This window comes from Geospiza fortis, unplaced genomic scaffold (assembly GCF_000277835.1).
Source record: "Geospiza fortis unplaced genomic scaffold, GeoFor_1.0 scaffold237, whole genome shotgun sequence".
Taxonomy (NCBI): domain Eukaryota; kingdom Metazoa; phylum Chordata; class Aves; order Passeriformes; family Thraupidae; genus Geospiza; species Geospiza fortis.
The window spans coordinates 5,534,451-5,558,438 of NW_005054319.1; the positions used below are offsets into that span (position 1 = coordinate 5,534,451).

The following is a 23,988-nucleotide window of genomic DNA, read 5'->3' on the forward strand; positions in this document are numbered from 1 at the left end:
CTGTCCAATATTTCCTGAATAGAACGGATTTCTTATGTTAATTACTAATTTCCAAAGCTTCCTGGCCAATGAAAGCTGTAAATATAAACCAGGATTTGAATGGCATTATTTCACCATGCATCAGCATGGGCCTGTGATCCACAGTTTTTCCTGTTTATTTCCCCCCTCACTTGGCTGTGGTGAGTTGTATTCACTTGTGCAGTCACCATTGTGCAGCATTGCAAGGGAGATTGTTTTGCCCCATCATTAGAACAAACAACACTCAAATGTCACATTCACTTACAAATTATCTGAGAAAAAGCTTGACTTTTATGGGGAAAAGTATGAACAATCCAGGTTAACTCCTTGCCCAGCTCACACTTTTTTGCACAATTGCTAGAGATGGCGATAGTGAAAAACCCAGACCCGTCTCCCAACTGCAGTTCAATTTACAACACTGCTGCCTCTCAGCCTGCACTCCACTGACTGTGCAACAAAGGGATGAGGCTGGGATGTCTCTGGATGCCACCTCTGCCCTGCACAGAGGTTTTCTTTCACTCTGTTCCCAGCTGCCCACTCCACCTGTGCAGTTACAGGTACACCCAGGACAGCTCTTGGAGCCAACCTGAGGGTCCCCAAAACACAACTGCAGAGAACACATCCCAATTCTCCTCTTGAAGCGAGGAAAGGATAAGGAATAATAAGGAAATTGAGGAATAATAAGGAATAAGGAAACTGAGGAAGACAAAGAAAGTGGGAGGACATAAATACAGTCAAATTTGATTTTCAACAGCAAAAAATAACTTTAAAATTCAAGCCCAAAGTCAGAAAGACTCACTCTTTTTGCAGGAAGAGGCACATTCTTAAAATCAGCTGCCTATCACTAGTGCCAAATACATGCCATATTTTGGTAAATCCCAGAGCTCTCCTCCAGCTCCTGTGCATGGCCTGATGCACAGTTATGGATGACAATATGCCCAGGAATAGCCCACATGTGAGGGATGAGGGTGCACGCTTCTTTTTTAAAGGTAGAATCTCTGTGCTTTGTCCAACCTGCCTGCCCTCATTGATCATTAGTTGCTAATGAAAGGCAAGAGAGCAAATTATCACAAGAAGCACTCAGGAAAAACAGCAGAATAACTGGCACCATTCCAGGCAAAGTTTTGGTTGGTCTGTGTATGTTCCACTTTAATTCTAGCAGGTTTCAGCAGCCTGACACAGAACCACAAGAGCTGTGATAACTAAACCCCAGGGGCAGCAGCAATCATCCCATCTGAAATTTCAGACTGCCATTTTTCAAGTGCTGTGAATCATTAATCTCCAGTGCTTGTGATCAAATGAAATCTGTAGTGGGACTGGAGTGTAAACACTATGACAGTGCTGTATAAACAGCCTGACACATTGATCACTTCTAAAGACTGATCAGGGTAAGATTATGTTTACTATTGAAAGGTGACACTGAGAACAGCAACTCAGCTCTGGGGTTTGGCCACTGTGTCTTTCATCATGGGTTCATGTCTCACTCCCATAAAGGAAATAGACATGTTTTCAAATACTTTGCAACTTTCCCAAAACAAAACTAAAGGATAGGAATGGCTGGAGGAACTGAGGTACAGACAAATGAACCAAGTATTCCAAAGTCATGTGGGAAATATGAGAGAGACCTGCAAAGTCTAAGACCTTGACCACAAGACATGCCTCTGCCCCATGCCACAAAAGATGTTCTTCCAGCAGTTTGAAGAGACACCAGGTTTGACTATGGTAACTCCATCTGCTAATCACACATGGCCTCAGCCTGATGCAGGAAAGCCCAGGGCTCAGACTCCAGGTGCTGCTGGCTGCACTGGAGCTGTTCCTGCACACAAACCTCCTGCTCACTACCCCTCCCATCACTCCTGGACTGCTCACCTTTGGTACCAGTGCAGCTCTGCTCAGCTTTGCTGAGTGGGGCAGAAACTCCACAGGATTTTTTACACTTGATGAGTCACTTCCACTCATTTCTAGTCACTTCTCTCCATCCATGGAGGCAGCATGGATGTGTGTGATACTTGACACAAGGCAATGGCCCCCAGCAGCAGTGCCAGTCACAGGTGCCCTCACCCCAGAACCTCAGCACTTGCACTGCAGGAAGTTTCCCAGGTTTTGTGCAGCTGGACCCCGAGACACACAGGGGAACTGACTTGTAAAGATTTTTTTAGTTTTGTTGATTTGTTCTATGATACTTTACAGCTGAATCAGTTCTTTCAGTCAGCTCATGCCACTAGGCAAAGAGAGCTGTGCTGGTGCAGCAGAGGTGGCCAGCAAAGACAGGAGCAGGAGGATACCAAGGAAGAACCAGCAGTTAGGACAGGGTGAGAAGGCAAGTAGCAGTAACAAATGCCAGCACCAACACCAAATACTTCTTCCCATGAAACCACAGGTTCAGACAAAAATACAAAATATTCACCTGAAAGTGAATTTCACATGTTCTTTCCAATTGCTCTGCAGCCTGCAAGGCAGGACCAGGCAACAGCAGCTCCCTGTGTGGGCAGTGCTGTTTCTAGAGGGTTACAGCTATCCCAGGGCACTGTCACTTGGTCTCTTCTGCTGACTCATTTTATGACCCAAAGGCTTGTTAGCCTGCCAACCTGTGGTTTTTATCCTACACTCAAATGTGGCTCAAAACTTTTGTACATTCACAGAAACGAAAAGTAAAACAAAACAACAGGGTTTGGAGGGACTGCCTGGACTGCCATTCCCCTGAGTTCCTGCCACCTCTCCCCCAGTGAGGGGGAGCACCAGCCAGGTAACCTCCCACACACCCTGAGGATGCAGTGACACGAGTGCCCTGGAGCAGCACCAGGGCAGCAAGGCACGGAGTTTCCCTGCAGACATGTCCCTGCACTGAAACCCAGCCTCTAATTACAGGAAGTGTTCAGTAACCTTAATGGTAACCCTTAGCTACAAGTCACATTAGCAGCTGCCTCTGCAGCACCAGCTATCTCACATGCTGGCTTATTTGGGGAAGAGTGACTTCCCAGCAGTGCCAGCCCTGCCAGCTGGGGCACGAGCTGCAGGGCAGGCTACAGGAAATCCCGCAGTCACCACAAAATGGTCTTGCAGAGCTGACTTTCATCACACTGCCCACCATCAGAAGCTGCAAAGAGTGAGCATTTCCAGGGTGGTCTAGTGGAGTGCAGTGACAAGATGTGGATGTGGAACAACCCCAGTCAGAGGTGCTGGGTGGTCCTGCAGCTCCTGTGAGCTCTCCGGCCACCAGAGCGTGCAGAGGCTGCTCCAAACCACCGAGCTGCCCTCGCTGCCAACAGCCTCACTGGTGCACAGCTTAACCAACCTGCTCTTCAGCAGCAACATGAGCCCACGTGGCTTCTGCCAGCCCTTAATTGTGACAAATGAACTGTTTGTGCGGCCAAATTGCAGAACTGATCCAGAAACACAAACCGCTGGGTGAAAATGTATTTACTCAAGATCATTTTCTCAACTAGTTGGCTGAGAAGCTGCAAAGAATGGGAGGGCATCTTAATCCAGAACACCCACCAAAATTTAAGATGCAGATCTGCTCTATAAAAGTACTGTCTTGGGCAACACCCCTGAGTCCAAAATATAGTCTCTAGACATTCAAAACACTTCCACACATACAGGGCTACCCCACCACCTCTCCTCCCCTGTCTATCCCAGCTCTGGATATTTTACCACCAGAAACAACTGCAGCCTTTAATAGCTGATGGCTTTGGTACAAACTGTTCTAATCCTTGGCTAGTAAAATAAATCTGTATAGCTCCTTCAAAGCCAAAAATCTGAGGGTCTGTGTCTTCTCCCAAATGAACAATCGCATGCTTATCCAGCATGGAAGAGCAGATCAGTCAAATCTAAGATCTTCTAGTTCCTTGCTTTCCAGTAAAGATAAAACTGTTCTCTTGTCTGCAGGACTTGTACAGAGGACTGTAGTCATTTACAGAACCTAAGCTGCAGCAACACCTACTACTCCTTAGCTTACAATAACAGCCAGTGCCCAGAAATAGCCCAGCACTCCCTGCTACTCCATAAAAACCATTACCCAAAATAAATCCATACCATCTTACTGAACATTTAAGCCACACACTGAATCTTCTGTCTATTACTGTTCCAGTTACAAATGACGCTGGAATTCTTCCTATCTTCAGTGTCTTTTACCACCTGAAAAGTATCTGCTGCAGCCAGCTCAGCACAGACCTGTGAGCACAGCCAGGGCCAGTGACTGCAACACACTGATAGCAGCAGGAGCTTCCCCAGATGTCTGTAAAATATGCCTGGCCACCGAGATGCTGCTGTCCCAGCACTGCTCTGACATTTTGGGTATGTCATTCCCCAGGCCAGACGTGCTGTCTCACAGGTACGAGTGACAGACAGTTAATGTTCGCACTTATTAACTCCAGGCACACTTATCTTCCAGCCTGACACCTCAATACAGCACAGCTGCTCCAACACCACTTTCCAAATCTGCGCTTAAGAATGATACATCTAACCAGCTCACAGCAAGGGTCAACTGTCCTGCTTTCCTTAATAATTTATTAAGAGCTGGCAGGAGCCACAGCTTCGCTGCACTGTTCAGTTGTTCTAGCAAACTGCACCGCTGGTTTCAGGTGGCAAACGAATTTCAGCATGAAATGCAAATGTGTAAAAAGGCAAGGAGCACTAATCTAATGGATCAATATAAGTGGGTTGCTTAGAGATGGCAAAGTGCACCGGATGCTGCTGACAAAGATCTTTTTCCCCATGCCCCGGCTCATCTCTGAAAGCCCAAACGCCCTCGCTGCTGTGAACCACAGCTTCATGCCCACTTCCCCAGCAGATGCTGCTTTGGAAGCCTCCAAGAGGGCACCCCAGGAGATACTGCCTGGGTATGATTTTGAGAGTAATTACACTCATGGATGTGGGTTATTTGTAGTTCTAGTGATGGAAAGGGAAAAAAAAATGACACATGTCCTCATGCAACATTTTAATAGAGCTGCAGGAGTCTATATTTATAGAGTAACCAAGTGTCTTAAACAGCTACATAAAAAGCAAATGGAAGGAGACACTAATTCACTTGAGAGTATAAGCATTGCATTTATAGGGGAAAAAATGTCCTGTCTGACAACCATTCCAGTCAGCATCTGTTATGAGAACAATCTGCCTGAATATTATCTGACACAGGACATGGCATAAAAAATCAGCAAGAAGACCCTGACCAAATTTAAAGATCAGGCTCATTTGAAGTTTCCAGACAAGTAAGTTACCAGAAGCAAATTAAAGCCCGCACAGTAAGGAACATGTTCCAAAGTTAAAGGAGCAGCTGAAGAGAACAGGGCAGGGCCAGTTTCAAAGCTGAGGGGGGCTGTGAACAGAAATCAGCCAGTCAGCACAAGGGCTGCATGCTGCACTTGGAGCTATCACAGGTAATCGAGCTGGAAATCCACATCAAAGCACTTGGAAAAGAGAGAGACACGGTGGTGGGCCAGCTTAAGTGCTGTTGGCATCACCCCAACAAAAAACAACAACAAAAAGAAAGCACATTTTCACCAGATTTGGCACTGCCCACAGAAAAAGACACCCCTGCAGTCCCTGCTCTCAAAGCAGAGCAAAGCACAGCTCTCAGTGACAGCCACACTGGGGAGACACCAAACTCTGCTGTGAGCAGCAGCTCCAGGTCTGAACCCTCCTGAACAACCCTGGGCCCTCCCAGAGAGGGGCACAGCCTGGCACAGAGCTGGGGTCCTGCCCTGAGCCTTTCCATCCTGCTATTCTCATGAGGAGGATCTTTCAAAAGAATAAACCGAGGACACCAAGAGGCTGGGAACAGCCCTGGGTCTTTCTTGAGGGAAAGGGAAAGGCAAGGGAAAATCAGCTTTAAGAAAATCCAGCTAAAAATCATGAGGGTAATAGAACGAGAAGCAGCCCATATAGCTTCATACAGAATAAAGCCTGCCAGACAAATTTAATTGCTTTATTTGTTCTTTGATAGAGTTAGAGATCAGTGGATGAAAGGAACACAGAGGAGATCATGTTTCCTGGATTTCAGGACAGCACATGTGTCTCACGAAATCCTAATTGAAAAATTAATTCAAAAAGACTTGGGAAGGGGCAAGCACAGCACTGGAATTGAGAACTTGCTGCAGGACTGTAAACAAATGATAATGATAAATGGCACGGTATTGAGCTGAGGGGAGGTCATATTGAACAAATTCATTAATGACCTGGAACGAGGATTAAAGAGCACGCCAACAAAATCTGATGATTGCATTAAAGCTCGATTGTGTCTGATGGGTGCAAGGCTGCTGGAAGGTGAAGGGGACACGTCCAGCACCAGGATCCTGCTCCCAGATCCTTGGCAGGCAGGGCTGGCATGCTCCAGCCACAGCAGCCTGCCATCCATCGCCCTCACAGCGCTGCACATCTCCTTCCCTGCTGGCCACCCTGAAATCAACAGCATTTCCTGCTGCCCAAGAGCCAAACGAGATGTGTGGCAGCAACACAGCCCCTGGCACACATCAGGAATGCAGGAGTGCACTGACAAGAGGAAGGCTGAGACCTCCCAGACAAACACAGCCAGGAAAAGAAAATCCCACCACTAAAAATAACAAAAATGCCTTAAATCCCACCAACTTGTGTTACCATGATCTTCCTTATACAGCTTAAAAATTGTGGGGTTATGGATTAAAGTCCCTGATAAATCCATTTGGGACCAGACACTTCCTCTGCATGAACTTACTACATTCCAATCTTTAAGACAGGGGAGGAAAAAATTAAAGAAACAAACAAACAAAAACTCCTAACCCAAAACAACAGATATGACCAAAAAAATCCTGACCAAACAAACAACTTTTTGAAAAATTTGAATGAAACTTTTAACAAAAGAATTTGGTAACATTGATCTTTAAAGGATGAAATACATAATTTACTTTTTGTAAGTACAGCAGCTGATTTTCAGCTTTGGAAGTATTGAGGGTTTAGCACTAGACTTTGAGTTTTATCAATAAGCTACAGGAAAAGATAAAGAACATGCAGGTAGAACAGCAGTTTTGGCTCCCTTCTGCAGTTTTTATGCCAGAACTAAAACATATTTTTCCCAAATAACAGAACCTATCCATCATTTTTATTATCAGCCTGGATGCAGATCCAAGTTTCATCACTTGGTAAGTTAGAAAAACTCATTAGCATCTGTGTGTGTAGGGAGCCCATAAGAACACCTCATTAACTCATTAAAGAGGATTCTCACAGAGATTAGCTTAGTCAATCCTTCATTTAGCTACCAATCCATTCATGTGATGCTATTAAGCCCCTCATAAACAGCCAAGTGCTTAGTAATACACTGTAGGAGCTCAGGTTTGAACCCTACCCTGGTGCACACCGCTGCTGGACTTGTGCTGCACCACCATGGAAATCACTGCAGCCCCAAAGGATCATTTATTTCCAAATGATGGGCTGAAGCCAACACGTTGGACTAAGATGGGACACAATAACAGTACCCAAACCCCACGATTTCAAACCATTCTTAAACAAACCTTGCTCCACATCACACATTTGATGACATGACAAGAAACATGCACAGGCAAAAGAAAGGGTTGCAGTATTGCAGTGCAATATTTATTAAGAGCTGCTCACTGCCTGAATGGGGAAGCAGTCAGTGAGGAACCTCCCACCTCCATCCTTAATTTCCAGGTTTTTCTTCTTTTCCTTCCCTCTAATCCCTCTTCCATGCATCACTGCTGTCACACCATCTGCAATCTATTTTCAATAAGTCACCTCTGCATAACCAGCACATCTGCCTCTGCCAAGAGAGGCTTCCAGCACTGCTTTGGCTCACTACAGTCCCAATGATGACAGAGAGGCAAAATCTGCCACTTGCACACATCACACAGGTATTGTGTGTTGGTAAATAGCAATTGTCATCCAGATGGCCCTACAGCAGCTGCATTTTGCACTGGCCTTCAGATGGCACAGTGACAACTGCTCCTGTAAGAACATGAACATGAGCCCTTTGATTCCTGCCAAAGCATCTCCACTCCCTGCACTGCAGTCAGCGCTGCCTCCACACTGGGAGGTGTCAGAGGATTTCAGCCCATCTAAATTCATATCCTTAATACAGATGCACAATTTTATTTTCAAGCTGAATAATTCAAAGAACATTAATTCATTCCCATCTGCTTCAATGAAACAGATTTGTAAGATCCTAATTAGTTTGTGTGTCCACAGTCCCCTTCTGACCAAGAGCACCGGCTTGGTTTTGGCTGTGGCTGTGAATAAAAGGCCCCACAACTCTTTACTGCAGCTCAGTATCATCTCACAAACATTCAGCTCAGACCTAGCAACTGCTCTGTCACATCCAATCCACTTTGGAAAACATAAAATAATCTGTTACTGGAGGATAAACATGGCAGCTTGCAGGATGTGCAGGGGGGCAGAGCTGCCTGCCTGACCCCAGGCAGCTGCCTGGGACTGAGGCTGTGTAAAAGTGGCTTTCCAGATTTCAGGAACTCAGACAAAAGATGCTATTAATGGCCCTTGGGGCTGGAGGGGGGAAATCCTTGAATGCAAACTTTCAAGTCATTGCACATTGAGGAAGAAGAGTAAACAACAAGAAAAACTTGCCCACAATAAAGGATTTTGTGAAAGGGAACTCCACAGCTTGGTAGTATCACAAGCACCCTAGGAATCTGGAGAATGAGATGGGAGAAACTGTGGGGAGACTGAAGTTAAAAACTGCACACTGCATGGTTCATTTTCCTGTAATTCCTTTTATTCATTGCTATAATCAACTTGACATGCAAAGCTGTTCCCAATTTACTGACAGCTTTTCAGCTGACATCTCCCTCTCAAGGTATTTTTTTTTTCAAACTTAAATAGCTAATTATTCATTGCCTTAAACCAGGATATATAACAATGTCAGGAAATCATCTGTTCAAGTTATATCAAAAAGCCTTCGGGGATTAGTTCATCTCTTTTGTATGCTGCAGAAAACACTCACTTGTAAACAATTAAATCATCATTTGAAATCTGTCTACACTTTTAGCATCTCTGAATGTAGATTGAAAAACCATATAAACAAGTACCTTATTGTTGCATCTAGAACCCAGGGCTGAAAGGTTTTCCATCACAGCATCTGAATTTACAGGCTAATACAGGCTCTCTGTAAAACCTGTAAAAAAATCTAAAAAAATGCAATAGCTGCTTAAGGAGCCCAGTTACACTATTCTTAGGTTATGCTGAGAGCAGAAGACATGCCACAAGGATATCAACACATTTTGGCACAGAGGCACCTGACCTCCATGTAACAGAGTCATGGCTGATAGAAACAAAAGCATTTAAATTTAGCCATAAAGGCTCAGCCATTGGCCTGAACCTACAGTACCCAAACCTCAGAGTAGCCTGCTTCAAGATGCAAGCTCCTGCACAACACATTAGAAGAGACCAAGGGATATCACTGGAGCAGAACCATTTAAAACTGGTTTTAGATTCCTATTTGAAATTAATCTATTTCTTTTTGGTCTCCTACTGACTCCTTGCCTACATTTTTATGGTCTGTAGCTTTGTGGAATACAAATACAATGCAAGTAGAACATTCTATAGGAAGAAGCTCCTTTCTCAGTCTGTCTTGGGCTGACACTGCAGCAGAAAGTTACCAAGCCTGGACAGTGCTTGTCTGCACATCTCATTACAGTTGTGCAGCCTGAGAGCTTCCATCACCACCCCTGAAAGGGAGCAGTAGTATTCCACTACCCAAAGTGTTCCTTAGCTTTGAAAACTTGCTTGGGCAAATATATATTTTACAACTACACTGGTCACTCAAGGTTTTCACTACAGAGTTATCTCTATGCTCAAGAATTTAACTCTCTATTCTACTTCTCTAAATCAAAAACCTGTAAAAGTATTGAGATGAAAGGCAAACCTGCTGTTACTGCTTCACCACCAATTGTGTGATTTCGTGGCTTTAGCACCTTGATAAATGTTTTGGCTAATTGATTTGAATCACTGCAGCTGTATCCTTTTTATGATACAATTGCTGACCCAGTCAAGAGAACAAAACAAAACAAATTATCTTCCTTATGGAATGAAAGCCAAGTAGGTTCTTGTGAAACTACGACTTCCTTTCAGTTAGTGGAAGAAAACAGAGCACAGAGACAGAGGGGATGCAGAGAGCACGTCATTGTTTCAGAGAGGAACTCCTCCATGGCCAAGGACTCCACTGAGATGGGATCACTGAGGCACAGAGCTTCAGCTCTCCGGCACTCAGGGTGCCTTTGGTCACAAAAATGGGCCATGGGCACTTTCTGATTAAGTCAGTGCCCAGATCTGGGATAGTGAGTTACTATGGTGGAAATTGCAAATATGACAAGACAGGAATGAATTTTACATATTTAAAGGGCATTTCCCAACATCTTGAGTCCTCAGCAGCACTGAAAAACTCACCTAGAACTAAAGGAAGAACAGTTAAAGTCAGCTCCTCTCATATGCCCAGAGGAGAGGTTTGGGTTTATTGTCTGTTTCTTTATGATTGTTTGGTTTGTGGGTTTTGTTTGTTCACTTATTTGATTTTTTAACTAAAACTGAGGAGTACATACTTCAGTTTCTGACATGGTACCTTCAAGTAAATCAACACAGAAACTGTAAACTAGTGGGAAGTTGTAGGCAGGTTCTCGCCCAAGCATAAGGAAAAGTTTCCTACTTGCTGGAACAAACCAGAACTTCTGAGAAGAGTGCAGACTGATCATCCAGGCTTAGTACAAAAAACAGAATTACAAGAAGTTGGTACATGTACAACATCTCTTTTCTTGAAGATGCCATCACTGATCTAAAGCGTAAATAAACACTGCTGCTCTGTCAGAGGCAGATAATTTACTGAACATGACATTGCTAATGGCAATATTATACAAGTGTTTCAGACAAAAAAAATCTGAAGAAGGTATTTCTTACCCTAACAATTCTGCAACTGACAGGTGACTGCTGGGCTGCAGATAGGAAATTCAGCTTTATCTAAGAGGAAACACACCTCAGCTCATGCTTTTGGTAGTTTCCGAGAGCAACAGTTCCTTTAAGGAAAGTCAATGCATATATCAAACACCTCTTAAACTATAAATAACAAGATTCCTGTATCTGAAAAATAATGCAGGTTTTCAACATTACCTCTCTCCTAGAATAATTATATTTTTAGAGAGGTAACAAGTTTTAAAATACAAAATTTCCACGGCAAAATCTGTCAATTTTGACAGTGTTCAATTCTAAGGAAATGGCTTTATTTTTTTAAAACTGTGTACTAATTAACCATCAGAAGAAAACATTTAATTTATTTGTATTATTTTTATTGACAATAAACTGAAAATTTCAGGGGAAGTGAACCATAAGTCTGCTTGAATATGAGCTAACACTGCTCCTGCCCTATCATGCATGTATGCTTGAGCTGACACTGCTCATGCCTATCATGTACCATATCTGTATCAGAATTTGACTTTGGGGATGTTTTTAATTTCAATTAAAAAAGAGTAAGTCACCACATCTGACTTTGGAAAGGACATAAGGGGTAGGCTTGTAAAGAAAGGATCATCAAAATAGCAATCACTGGCTTTTTACACAGATGTCTTTGAAAGCAACCAAACACATCCTCTCATTCATCCTCTCATTCATTCATTCACTCCGTAATGGCCAGGAGAAAGCCTGTTCCCCTGGAGCAGAGCTCATACTGTCTAAGGCAGAGCTTTCTCAGTAAGCAAGAAATACCATTGTTCTAAGCTAAGCAGAAACTTAATGCACAGCCCTTCTGATCTGTTTTAATGGACTGAAGGTTAAGAAACTTCATGACCTTCTTCAACACGTGCTAATCAGGATCTTTAAATAGTAATGGATGGGCTTTATCCTCAAGTTCTCCTAAAAAAGACAGCTCATTTCCGAAAAAGGAAGCAAGGAAATGAGGCTCTGAATTTTTGATTGCTAGCTGAGGAAAAGTAATACACAAAGCCCTGAAAAGGAGGAGTTACAGTGCTGAAGTGAGATGACTCAGAGTACTGCAGTTAAGAGCTCAAACCTGCAGAGAGCCCTCGGGAGGACAGGAGCAGGGGCCAGGGTGGTCTGGCTTGCATCAATCCTGGCCATGACTTTCTGGAAGTAATGAAAGATCCAGATGAGAAGATCACTGATGAGGAGATAAAAATACCATAAAGTAATGTTTGAAACACATAATTAATAAGTGCTTCACAGCAGGAGAAAGGAAGCATTGCTCTCCATGAACACGGGGACTCATTCATTCAAACACTGATGTGCTCAGCACTACCCCATACAACCAAAATACAGCCTCTTTACCATTAAGGGATTACAGTCCTTTACTCTGTTTATACTCACAGATATGGAGGTCTCTGTTTCAGAGCATTACTCTGCAGTAAGTGACCATTAAAGATGTCCACACCCTTCCCACCAGGAGACATACTGCAATGTTTTTATGACCAGTGCTCTCCTGAAACTTCAGATGGACTGGATTATTTTCCTTCCTATGCTGCATCACAATGGTTGTGAAAACCTTTCTCTGAATTTATCAGAGCAAGTCCTTTATGCCTTCAATAACTTAAGGCTGCAAGAAAGACTTACGCCTAAATTTCTCATGAAAAATTAAAAATGAAATTTTAAGAGAAACCTCTACATTCAGTAACATGAGTTGATCACCTACTCAGGAGCCAATAAAAGTGTATTTTTTTGAAATGCTTAACACTTTATAAATCCATTTGACTACTCAGGAACTTTGCTTTTTGTATTAATTTCTCCAAAATCCACTTTCTCACTGCATGGGATGTAAGAGCAATTAGAATGCTCTTTGCTTTCACATGTACATCCTGGGAAGAAAACAATGCCACATAAACCAGACTTTTATTGAACAGGGAGATTATTGTATCACTTTACAGCAATCCACTACAAACTAATTCCTTCCAACCTAAAGCCAAATATGCCAGCTGATGGTGTCTAAGGAAAATAAAAAGTATCAGGCACTGAATAAACTCTAATGGCAACTCAAGAACAGGTCTTGAAGGCAAATCCTTTAGTCCTGCACAATCAGTCCTTGCTGTTGGCAAGGCAGAGAGCTCTGAGAATGCAAACACTCACTGTGCTGGCACGCTATACCATCAGCACCAGGGCTCTGACTTTGCTATTTCCCCGAGGAGCAGCAATTTTCTTTGTGCAGCACAAGGCAGTGTGGCTTTCCAAGGGCACCTCACAGCCCAGTTCCAGCCATTGAGTGTGGCTGCCAGCAGGCACCCTGCTCCCAGGGACACGGGGCACAGCCAGGGCTCCTGCCAGGCTGCCCTCACCTGTGACACCAGGGGACACAACACCTGGGATTGTTGCAGAGGGAGGCGGCCAAATTAAACAAATAATGATTATGAGGGTTTAAAAGCAGTTATGGATGTCACAGGGCCTTGCTTTTCTTTCCCTTGGACAAAAAGTTACTTGACTGAACTCAAAAGGAAGCTGGGACTGACTCCCGAAAATAGCAGCTACCCAAGAGAGGCAGCCCTCAAAATGCAGCTGAGACACCAGCTGAACATTGTCTCCATTTACACACCATTTTTTCTGTAGTTCTTGCAAAATACTAGCCAAAAGTTTTCTCTTTTCACTACATGAAACAATGGTGATATTTGCTTTTCAATTTTTAGGAGGCCACCAACAGTTTTAGTGTAACCATAACATTTTGAATAGTATTTTCCAAGCTCTTTATAATAGACACAAACAGTCAAGCCCATTGAAATTCACAACATGAAACAGATGCATGTACAAGGTACACCAGATCTAACATTTTGCACCACAATATATTTAAACATTTCTGAGCTGACATCAGACACTGCTTAAATTCCATGCAGATAATGGATGGACAGTACCACCCACAGCTCAAAGCTCTGGGCAACTTCTGCATCAAGAACAAGTTGCAAAGAGCAGTGGAAGGTAACTAGACAGGGCAGGAGTGGAAGCAATCTGCACTAAGGCAGGAGTGTGGGGAAGGAGAGCCATTCTGCACTGCTCTGCTCCCAAAGGAACCACAGGCAAGGCCAGTCTAGTCAGCAGACCACGAGTTATCCCATCCTGCTTGGTCTAGTGCTTAAAAATAAAAAGAAGTGCAAAACAAAACAGTGGTGTTAGGCAAGCAACCTAAATGACAAGTCTTTTTTACTGTCAGGTGTGAATATCAGTACGAGCAGAAGTCTGAAGTATGTCATCACAGAGTATCCTGAAAGTGATAAAAAGATCCCCAGCTAAAAAGAAGCAAAGCCCTCCTACACCTTAATATGTAATGCAAAAGCTCCTTACTTTGGTTCATACAAAAAGAGCTAAGTTGATCACTCACAGAATATCAAATAACCTGTTCTAATTCATATCCTCCCAACAACACCAACAGCTGGGAGCCAGTGGTACCACTTGTCACACATGACCTGGCACACCACAGCCACTTTAACCATGAAGCCAGCTCAGGGTTATACAGATGGTCCTCAAAATATTCTATACACTGTCATTGAAAATTGTGGCCAAGAGCAATTTGAATTGTGTAGCTCAGAAAATCACAACAGCAGCCTGCCCACGTACCAGTAAATAACAAGGATAAGCAACTTATTAATAAATTAAACCAACCTACACAGAGTGCTTAGCAGGAGAGGACTTGTTTGGGATTTCTGCAGGGTATATTTAAGTATTTCTGACTGATGTAGCTTTTATGTCAGGGAGGTAACACAGTAGAGCTCACTGAGCTTAATTTATGCTCACTATGCAAACCACAGCCAGCTGTGAATTTATTAAAATCCTTATTGCAATAACCATATCACTTCAAGCATGAAAGTCATAGTTCCACTTTCAGGCTTAGTCAACTGATTTTAAAAAAAAAGGAGGGCAGGGTTAAGATAATAGTGTTAACAGTGTTTAGGTGATCAAGGTGAAAACATGACCAACTGAGTAGTTCCTACAAAGCAGGCCTGCTCCTCCTTGCAGCTGCCCCAGCAGAATCTCCTGTGGAAGAGCCCAGGCCATGGGTTTGGGGCTCTGATCCCAGCCAGGTGGGGACACCAGGCCTGGCAACCCAGGGAAACACAACTGGGTTATGGCAAAGATGAATGATGCATGCACACACAATGAGCTGCTGAACTCCTGGACACACCCTTCCATCAGCATTTTAGAGCCATCCAGCAGCTCCAGTTTTCCATTCACTTGGTAAATAACTGAATTTTTCAAAACTGCCAAGACCACCTGCAATGGCTAAAGGTTGTACAACCTGTGGATAACGTGGAGAGAGATATGTCCTCTGATGAGGAGAAAACAAACAAGGATCCAGACAAACGAGGGCAGATTCAGGCAGCCAGGAGACCTGGTCTTGATTTCTTATTGTAGATGTGCCACCAACCCTTTGGAGGCCTCGGGCTACCTTTCATTTCCTACAGATGTGGCAGCAAATTCATAGACATTTACAGGGCACCACACTTGTACTGAGGTCAAACAAAATCAGGAATCTTTTTACCAGATCATCCTGCAGATTTCCAGCACTACTATCAAGTGGATTACTCTAACCTAATCCAATCTAAAACAATTTGATGGGAAAAAAGCCCTCGGATATTTCAAATTCATATTACAGCCCAACTTCAACAAGATATCTTGGGGGTACCTCCTTTGCCTGGGGGCTCTCACCCTTTCAGAGTTCAAAGGCTCACCACAAAAACAGGTGTGACAGCATTTCAAAAAAGGCTGCAACCCCATTTTCTTGTCAAGCTGCAATCTGTAGTTTGCAACAGAGCAACTGAAATGACAAAAATTACTTTTGTGATAATCTCTGCATTTGTCTTCTTTTCCAAAATCATGTAATATGGCTTTACCTTAAAGGGATGACACCTGAAATGAATACAATCATAACTCCTCATTGGCCTATTAAATCAAAACTGATAAAAGTTAGCAATAAAAAATTAATTTAATTCCTACCTAAAGCTGGGTGGAAATGTCACTGTATTAACTGAGGTCAGTTTGCAGCCAGGCCTTGCTCTCTGCCTCAGTAAAGTGCATCCTATTAAAACAATGTTGTGGAAATGAACCAAGATCAAGCTCTGCTGCCTCTCAGACAGGTACCAGCCCCAGCTTCTGCAGCTGATACCCAGCCCAGGGTGCCTGGGCTGTGTTCTCATCACCTGCCTTGCCCCAGGAAGCACAGCCACAGGGCACTCTAGCACTGACAAAATCCTCTATCCCAAACCCCACAGGGCTGCACACAACACTGACACCCATCCCAAACCCCACAGGGCACTCTTAACACTGACCCCTGTCCCAAACAAAAACTGCAGAGAGCAGGCATCCATGCACAGCAGCATTTCCTGAGTAAACATGCCGTACATTAGACTTTGCTGTTATTGTTTGAATGCTGTGTTTGTAGAATGGAGCAATAAAACTTCTTGCAGGCAATGCTGGCAGGGTAGTAGGCTGGAAATTGTATGTGAGAAACAAGGGCATCCCAACGTGATGTAAGGAGGAAGCAATGGTGATCCCAAGGAAGGGAACTGTCCCACTGAAGGACACACAGCTGAGGTTTCCAAAAGGAGTCAATTTCACTCAAAACTAGTGGCATTGCAGGTCTAAGTGTCAAACACTCTTCAAAATTACAAGTGTTAACAAATATTCAACTGGGACTTAAATAAAAAGTGGCAAATGCCCTCTGGATGGTGCCAGAGATCTGCACTCTATTGAAGTTCTTGAAAATTGTGGGCAGTTGCACCCATAATGAAGTGGGTTCCACATATGTACCCCAAAAATCCCAAAGCTCAGCTTGGGAGCAGTCTTTACTTTAAATGATGCATTTTGACTGCCTAGCATCACATTTCAACAGAAAATCAACTGGAGACAGCAGGTGAGAGGAAAAAATGAAATAAAATATAGTATTTGCTTCTCACATGTGATGTTGGCTCATACCTGTCAATAAAAACAGCTGAGATGCTCCTAATTGTGTCTGTGTAACCACTGACCTTTAAAAGAAAAAGTCACTTCATTTCAGAACACTCAAAATTCCTGAAAAATAAAATAAATCTGTTCTGCCAACAGAGGACACGTCATCACAACAAGCAGATACATAATGCCACAGGCAGCAGCAAATTGTTTTCAGCACTACACAGACTACACAGATTATCTGAGTAATCTGAGCATTTATGCAAAGCTGTGAGGTGCTGAATGTACACCATGGATGGTGTTCTGAGCTGGCCAACTGCAGCCACTACAGCAATGTAAACCAGCCCTCAGCAAAACCCAACACACAGAGCAACCCTGCTCATGTTTACAGGAGCAGAGACATTTCTGCAGCACCCTGGCTGTGTTCAGCCCTGGCCTCACTGCAGCACACATCTGCACAACAATAACAACTTTCTTAAAACCATGCAGCCCAGTACAATGACATTTGTTAAATACAGCCACGGGAGAGCTGGGAGCAGGAATCCATGAATAACTGTATTGATTGCAGTAAAGAAAACCTGGACGTATTTGGAGCGGAGACATTTCCTGATGAAATTCTTTCCATTTGGTAAAAACACAGACATTGTCTTACACCTTTCCACGCACTAAAACTGTAAAACAAGACTCCAGACACTACTGTTAAGGGTTCAAGTATCTGCTCAACTATTGTTGCAGACAGGGACAGAGAATGGATCTTCCAGCACAAAGAAAATCCAATGCTTTGAAATTAACCATAATCCTTAATATCAAACAGAAGTTGGAAATTTTTAATTTAGTTGTATGAAAATTCTAGATAAAATTTCTTGAATGTTTTCTATGCTTTCACTTAGGAGGTTAAGAATTTACTCTAATGCCCACATTATCCCACATGTATAGTCATTACCAGGTACTGTATATTGAGACCATATTGTAAGGGATGGGCTAGAACAAGATGACAACACTAGGAGGGTGGCAGAGCAGTACTGTCTCTTCTGGTCTCTAGTTCTTTAAAGTCTTACATGGAGTTTTTACACATTAAAGTGCATTTCCTAATGTTTACAAACAAACAAATAAAAAGTCAGATATTCTAAACTGACTATCCAATCTGTATGTGAAACTCCTCAAGACTCAGGCAGATACCCAGACTAAGGTTGATTTTACTACCCCTGAAAATTCAGGCAGTTACTTTATGCAAGTATTACCAGTTTCACAAATTCACTCTATTGCCAACAAATGTTAGGAAACTTCCCCAGAGACAACTCTGCCCCTATGAAAGCCACAGGCAGCACTTTTGAGAGTCACCTCTCAGGGTGGCAGTAACTTGCCTGGCACGTTATCCCTTAACATCCCAACTTTGAGTGCTGCTGGTCCCAGTTTCCCCCCTACAGCAGATGACAGCAGCCAGCACTGGGTGGCTCCACAGCTGGGCCATTTTGTGCCATTTTGTGGCCCCCACACAGCACTCTGAGCAAACAGGAACTGGCCCAGGCATGGCCTGGCCTCAGGGTGCCACGAGCACCCAGCAGAGCTGGGCTGAGGCTCCCTGCAGAAACCCAAAGAGGAAGGGCTGCAGCAGTGAGAGTACAGCACACACAGCTGGGATCCACAGGGGCAAAGAGAAAAACGAAAACCCAGAGTGGTGACAAGATGAGGAACAGTGATAACAGCCAGGGAAAGGGAGGAAAAGGTAGAGAAAGTTTAAAAGTGGAAAGCTGAGAAAGATCTTTTGAGCATCTACCTGTCTGCTGGGGCTGGCAGAACACAGTGAAGCACCCAATGCTAGCCTCATCTCCACGACAGGCACTTCAGCAAAAATAAAATCTTTCTCTCCTGAAAGCTTAAGCTCTGCCCAGAAACATAATCCTCTGCTGTTTGCTTTTCTGCTCATCTCCTTCCATCAATCATTTCAAGTGCTAGGAACCCACAGTCCTTGCTGTACCCAACACAGTTTTCATTAACAATACCTCTGCTACCTTATCCAAAAGACCAGAAATTCAGAATCTGCATTGTAGGACACATCTAAATTCCTTTAAAAAAAAGACCTACAAACATGTAATGAACATGCAATAACCTATATTGCTGTGTTTTCAAACTTCTTCAGGGAATCCTCTGCACAGCATTTAGAATCCCTTTGCACACGACTTTCAGCCACGCGTGAATTAGATTTGCAGTGAAAAACCGTATGAGAAACCCCAACAGGCAGGTGAAACAGCTATGTTCTAGCACAGAACAGCTCCCCTACACCCAATAAAACTCCTGCCTTGTCATTTACTCACACTTAAGTGTTCATCTTTCTGTTACCTAAGCAGCAAGTTTCTGTCACACTAATCCATGCTGTCTGAAAATGATTTTAAGCAGGTAAGCAATGTTGAAAGTATTTCCAAGCAACACAGTAAGGAGCAAGAGCAGTACATCCTAATTTGGGGGCTCAGGATCATCACCTTACACACAAGTCTGCTGCAACTGAGAAACCAACACAATGACAGCTCACTCCAACTCATTTCTGTAAGACAAAGTGCTTGCAATGACCAGAGTACATGTGCAGGAGAGCAGAAATGAAACCTGCATCTGTGCAGGGCACACAACCTGCTCACTTCAGATGAGACTGGTGAAAATAAATAAGCAGATGAAGACAGAGGCTACCCACATTGTTATCAAAGCTCAGTTATTTTGTTTTTCCATCCATTATGCCTAGAATGCTTGGACAGAAAAAAGCAAATTTATTTATTTTTCCAAAGCTTTTGCTCTCTCTGCTCACACACACGCAGGTGAGACAGTGTTTAATGCCTGTTCTTCCCTGAAGCACGTGCCCCAAGGAGGCCCCTGCCTGGGCAGAGCTGCTGAGGAGGTGATGCTCAGCTGCCCTGACCCTGTGGGGTGGGTGTCCCACTGCTGCAACCCCTGGGGGCAGCAGCACTGGGGTCACTGAGAGCCCACTGGCACTGCTGCCCAAGGCACACAGCTGGAACTCCGACGGGCTCCCCACCCCTGCCAGGCTTTGCAATGTACACTTTTAACAGGGCTGGCAGCTTTTGAGGCACTGTGAATGAGCCAGTATCTATAACTGTGATTTTACAACACGACTGAAGTGCCACACCCCAAGCAGTGCCACTTGCACTGTCCAAATGCAGATCAGGCCACAGCACCCAGAGATCCCAGAGAGGGAAAAGCTGTGCAGCCCCATCACACAAACCCATCTGACAGGATCTTGAAATAAAGCCTAATACAGGTTTCTCCCTGACAGAGTCCACCCAGGCCTCTTGCTCTCCAGAGGAACAAAACAGGCATTTTTGTATGGAAACACTCTGCTCCTTTGCCTCCTGAAGACTTTGAAATCACACACACTTATTAGTTATTCCATGCAGGCGTGTGAACCTTTGCACTTGGATGTTGAAGGAAAAATTTATCCTTGACATAAAAATCAATCACATTAACAGTGCAACTTTCCAAACTCCTGCAGGTTCACTCCAAAGAGAGCACTAATTCTTTTTTTAACTTTGAATGAGTCAGATAAAGTGTCTGCTCAGGGCTTTGTTTGTAGGAATTAAACATTTATGTGAGATCCCTGAGAATTTTATGTAGCAGCATTTAGCAGAAAATTAATGTTTCCAGCCAATTTTTATTTGAATTTGTATTCAATACCACAGCATTTTCTTATGGTATTGTATTGTAGCAACTGTTTCAGAGCTCCCAAACTTGTTCTCTCCCAAACTAGGAAAATTTGGCAAATCAATCAGAACTTATGAAGTATTTAAAACAAAAGGATAAATGGCAACAAGAAAAGTTTGACAAGCTGATGAATAATCAGAAAGCTAAAGGAAGAACATCTTGGCAGAAAATGTTACAAAGAAGTAATTTATTCCTCACAGAGTAATAAGCCTCTATGAGATAAAACTCAGTTTTTAAAAGGTTTACCATCCCTACAGTTCATGGATTGGTTTAACTACCAGTTAGGAAACTGCAGCATTTTGTTGCCAACATGAGATTTCTGAAAGCAGCAAACAGCAACACATACCAAACCATGTCTGTAAATCAATCTGCTGGGAGACAAGTGCTAAATGAATCAAAACTCCTAGTAAATAGTATGCTGTAAAACAGCTCTTCAACGATGGATGCAAACAGAGTAACAGCTCTGAAGATAAACTGGTAGAGTGATGTAAAGGTAAACCCCACTAAGCACAATTTCAGGAGATAATAATAAAGCTCTAAGAGTCTTGCCATCAAATCCAAGAGGTTTGAATAGAAAGCAAGCAGCTTGTCTCTAAAGTTAGCTCCACAAAAGTCCTAGGACCAACTACTTTTGTTAAAATAGCAAAATACTCATTTGGAAAAGGCCTTTTCCTGAACCATTTAAATGCAGGGAAGAAGCAAAGAAAACCTGAAAATCTGGAAGTGTGTGGAAACCTGCAGGGAAACATTTCTTTTGTAACAAACTGCAGTTTCCTGAAGTCAAACAGATATTTATGTGCAAAGCTGCCTTCAAACCAGAAGCACATTCTCCTCTCCGGGTTTGTTTGCTTTGCCTTTTTCACAATGCAGAGCATCGTTACATGCGACACAAAAGCCCCTGAATAACCCCACTGGGAGTGGGGGCCTCTCTGAGCTGAACATACAGCAAAATAACATTGCTGCTTCAAAGAAAACTTACAAGATCCAAAGAGACAAAAGACTCAATCCAGAAAGAAAATGAGGCACAGAGGCCACCAAAGGCCACAAAAAAAGGTCAGCAAGAATAAAACTTCCGAGTTCTGTCCCCTTGTATGCAGTATTACCCCTGCAGAGTCAAGAGGTCTCCCAGCACGGACTGATCCTTTCTCCCAGTCCCAGTAATAAACTGTAACATCCTCTGAAGTCAGGAGGAGACACAGCACAATGAGGGAAGCTACTCTTGCACTGTGCAGAACAAAAGTCATCCCTATAGGGGCTGCCTCACAAGGCTTAAAGTGTAGAGTTCACTTCTCTACTGCATCCAATACAAAGATCACTCTATATTTAATTTAACTGAGGTGAAGTTACTGCAGCAGCGCTGGACAGCTTCACTGAGGCCTGAACTGCAATTTCTAACATTAATTTGAAATTCTTGCTAAAACTCAGAAATTCAAGGTTTATTAAATTATCAATGCTTTAGTAATCAAAAAACAATTCAGGCTATGAATTAATTTGAAATTATAAAACTAGAGACTCTTCACATAGTATTAGTTTATCCATCTTTGGATGCTTTATCATGAATAGTGATTGGTTCATTATATATTCTTACCCTAAGATACATTTTAAATGTGGTTTAAAATTCTAAAGACAGCATTACCAACTGAAATGTGGCAGCAAGAACTAATCTAAATAGAGAACAAATAATGAATACAGTGATAGTTTTTGAAAAACTGCCAGATGATAAAGAAAAACTAACAAGGTCAGCACCTCACTTGCTATGTCATCTTGTATTTCTCCAAATTTAATACAAGACTTATTTTGGAGCATGAAATAATACGTTTTTCTAACTGCAACCATGTTTTACTTTGAGAGAAGGCTCGGAGGTCATTGCACGTTACATTCTGCTGTCATAGCTGTCCTTTCAATTTTTTCAAGCTAGAAAGATGCCAACAGGCAACTTGAAAGAGAGGTGCATAAGAGTTACTGCGTGCATCAGCCCCTGCAAGGTTTTAGCAGGCATCACCCCTCCACCCAAGGGGGCACCTGTGACAAGTTGTTACCTCAGCTGAGCTTACAAGGTTCTGTTAAATTATGATGGCATGCCCTGTCTGCTACTGAGAAGCAACTCATACACACAGGTAAAACACCTCTTCAGAGCTCTTAAAAGTAGAGGAATAAAAGCAAGCCAAGAAAGGAGGGTCAGCCATTTATTTGACAGAGATTTTTAATGCAGCTTTTAAAACAGAGCTATCATCTCCGTGATACAAAGTGCTACCAATCTTATTCCAGGATTTAGAACCTCAGAGGAAACTCTCAACAAGTGCATTGCAACAACAAAAATGGGTAATTTATTTTGAATATTTATTTCTAATCTTTCAGGCAATGCCCAATCATGGCAGGATGCTGCTCATCGCTTTCTCACAACTTTCTCTAGCAGTGTCCTGTCAACAGCTCTGGAATGGAATTGCTCGTTACTACTCTGCAGACTCATCATTCCTCACCTCTTTATCATCTATTTGGCTGATAACTTCAGCAGACCAGCAAGAGCTCATTTTCCTTTGCAGAAACTGAACTGTTTATGCTCCGAACTCCTGATGATACAAACAAACATTGGGGGGAAACCCACAGAAATTGGCAAAAGATGGGCAGGATCCCACTACAACCCCTATAACCAAGGACACTGCAAATAAATACAAGATATCACACCTTTATGCTGTTAGAAAGGTCACCAGATTATCAACATTTGTTTTAGATAGAGACAGACTATTTCCCTTTCCAAATCTTTACTTTATTGTGCTTTCTCTTCCAGTTATAAAAGAAAAAATTGTGCCAGTTATTTTGTCATGGAGTGAACATGAAACAAAATTTAGTTAGCAGTTTTTGTTATAAATACCACAGAGAAAAGTTTCAAAAAGGAAAAAAATACAAAAGTAGCAGGCAGGCATCACTTCCCAACTAACAGAGTAGAAAAATTTAAGTTCCTTTAAAAAAAACCTGAAGGCTTTACACAGGTTTAACCCGAAACCAAATGTGACAAGAGCTTTTGGATGTGCTGCAAGAGACTAATAGCAACAATTTTGTTAAGAATAAAAAGCTGGTTTGTCACAGCAGCACAACTCTGTGCACAGCCTACATCTCCAAACACCTGAGCTGTGTATGAATACAAATTTCATCTTGTTATTTGCTGAAGTTCTCTTTCCTCAAGATTCACTCTCCACAGATCCTTGTCTTCCTCTAAGCAACAAAACAATGTTCACTGGGAATCTAAAGCTGCTTCATGCAGCATCAAAGTCCTACTTCAATCTTTTATTGCAGTAGCTGGGATGGGCTGACACCCTACTGCCTTTCAGGGAAAGCATTCACCCTTTGATCTCCAGCCTCACAGAGCAAGAAATCTCCTCCACCATAGAGATATGC

The 23,988-nt window shown here is 42.9% G+C and overlaps 1 protein-coding gene across 1 annotated transcript in view; it reads right to left on the reverse strand.

The window, feature by feature from the left end:
* The window catches only part of XYLT1 (xylosyltransferase 1), a 138,909-nt gene extending 138,700 nt beyond the window's left edge, over positions 1-209 (reverse strand). The window contains exon 1 of the mRNA XM_031056573.1: positions 171-209. Coding sequence (XP_030912433.1) covers positions 171-209 — 39 coding nt within the window. The remainder of the gene's footprint in view (positions 1-170) is intronic.
* Between the last annotated feature and the right edge of the window lie 23,779 nt (positions 210-23,988).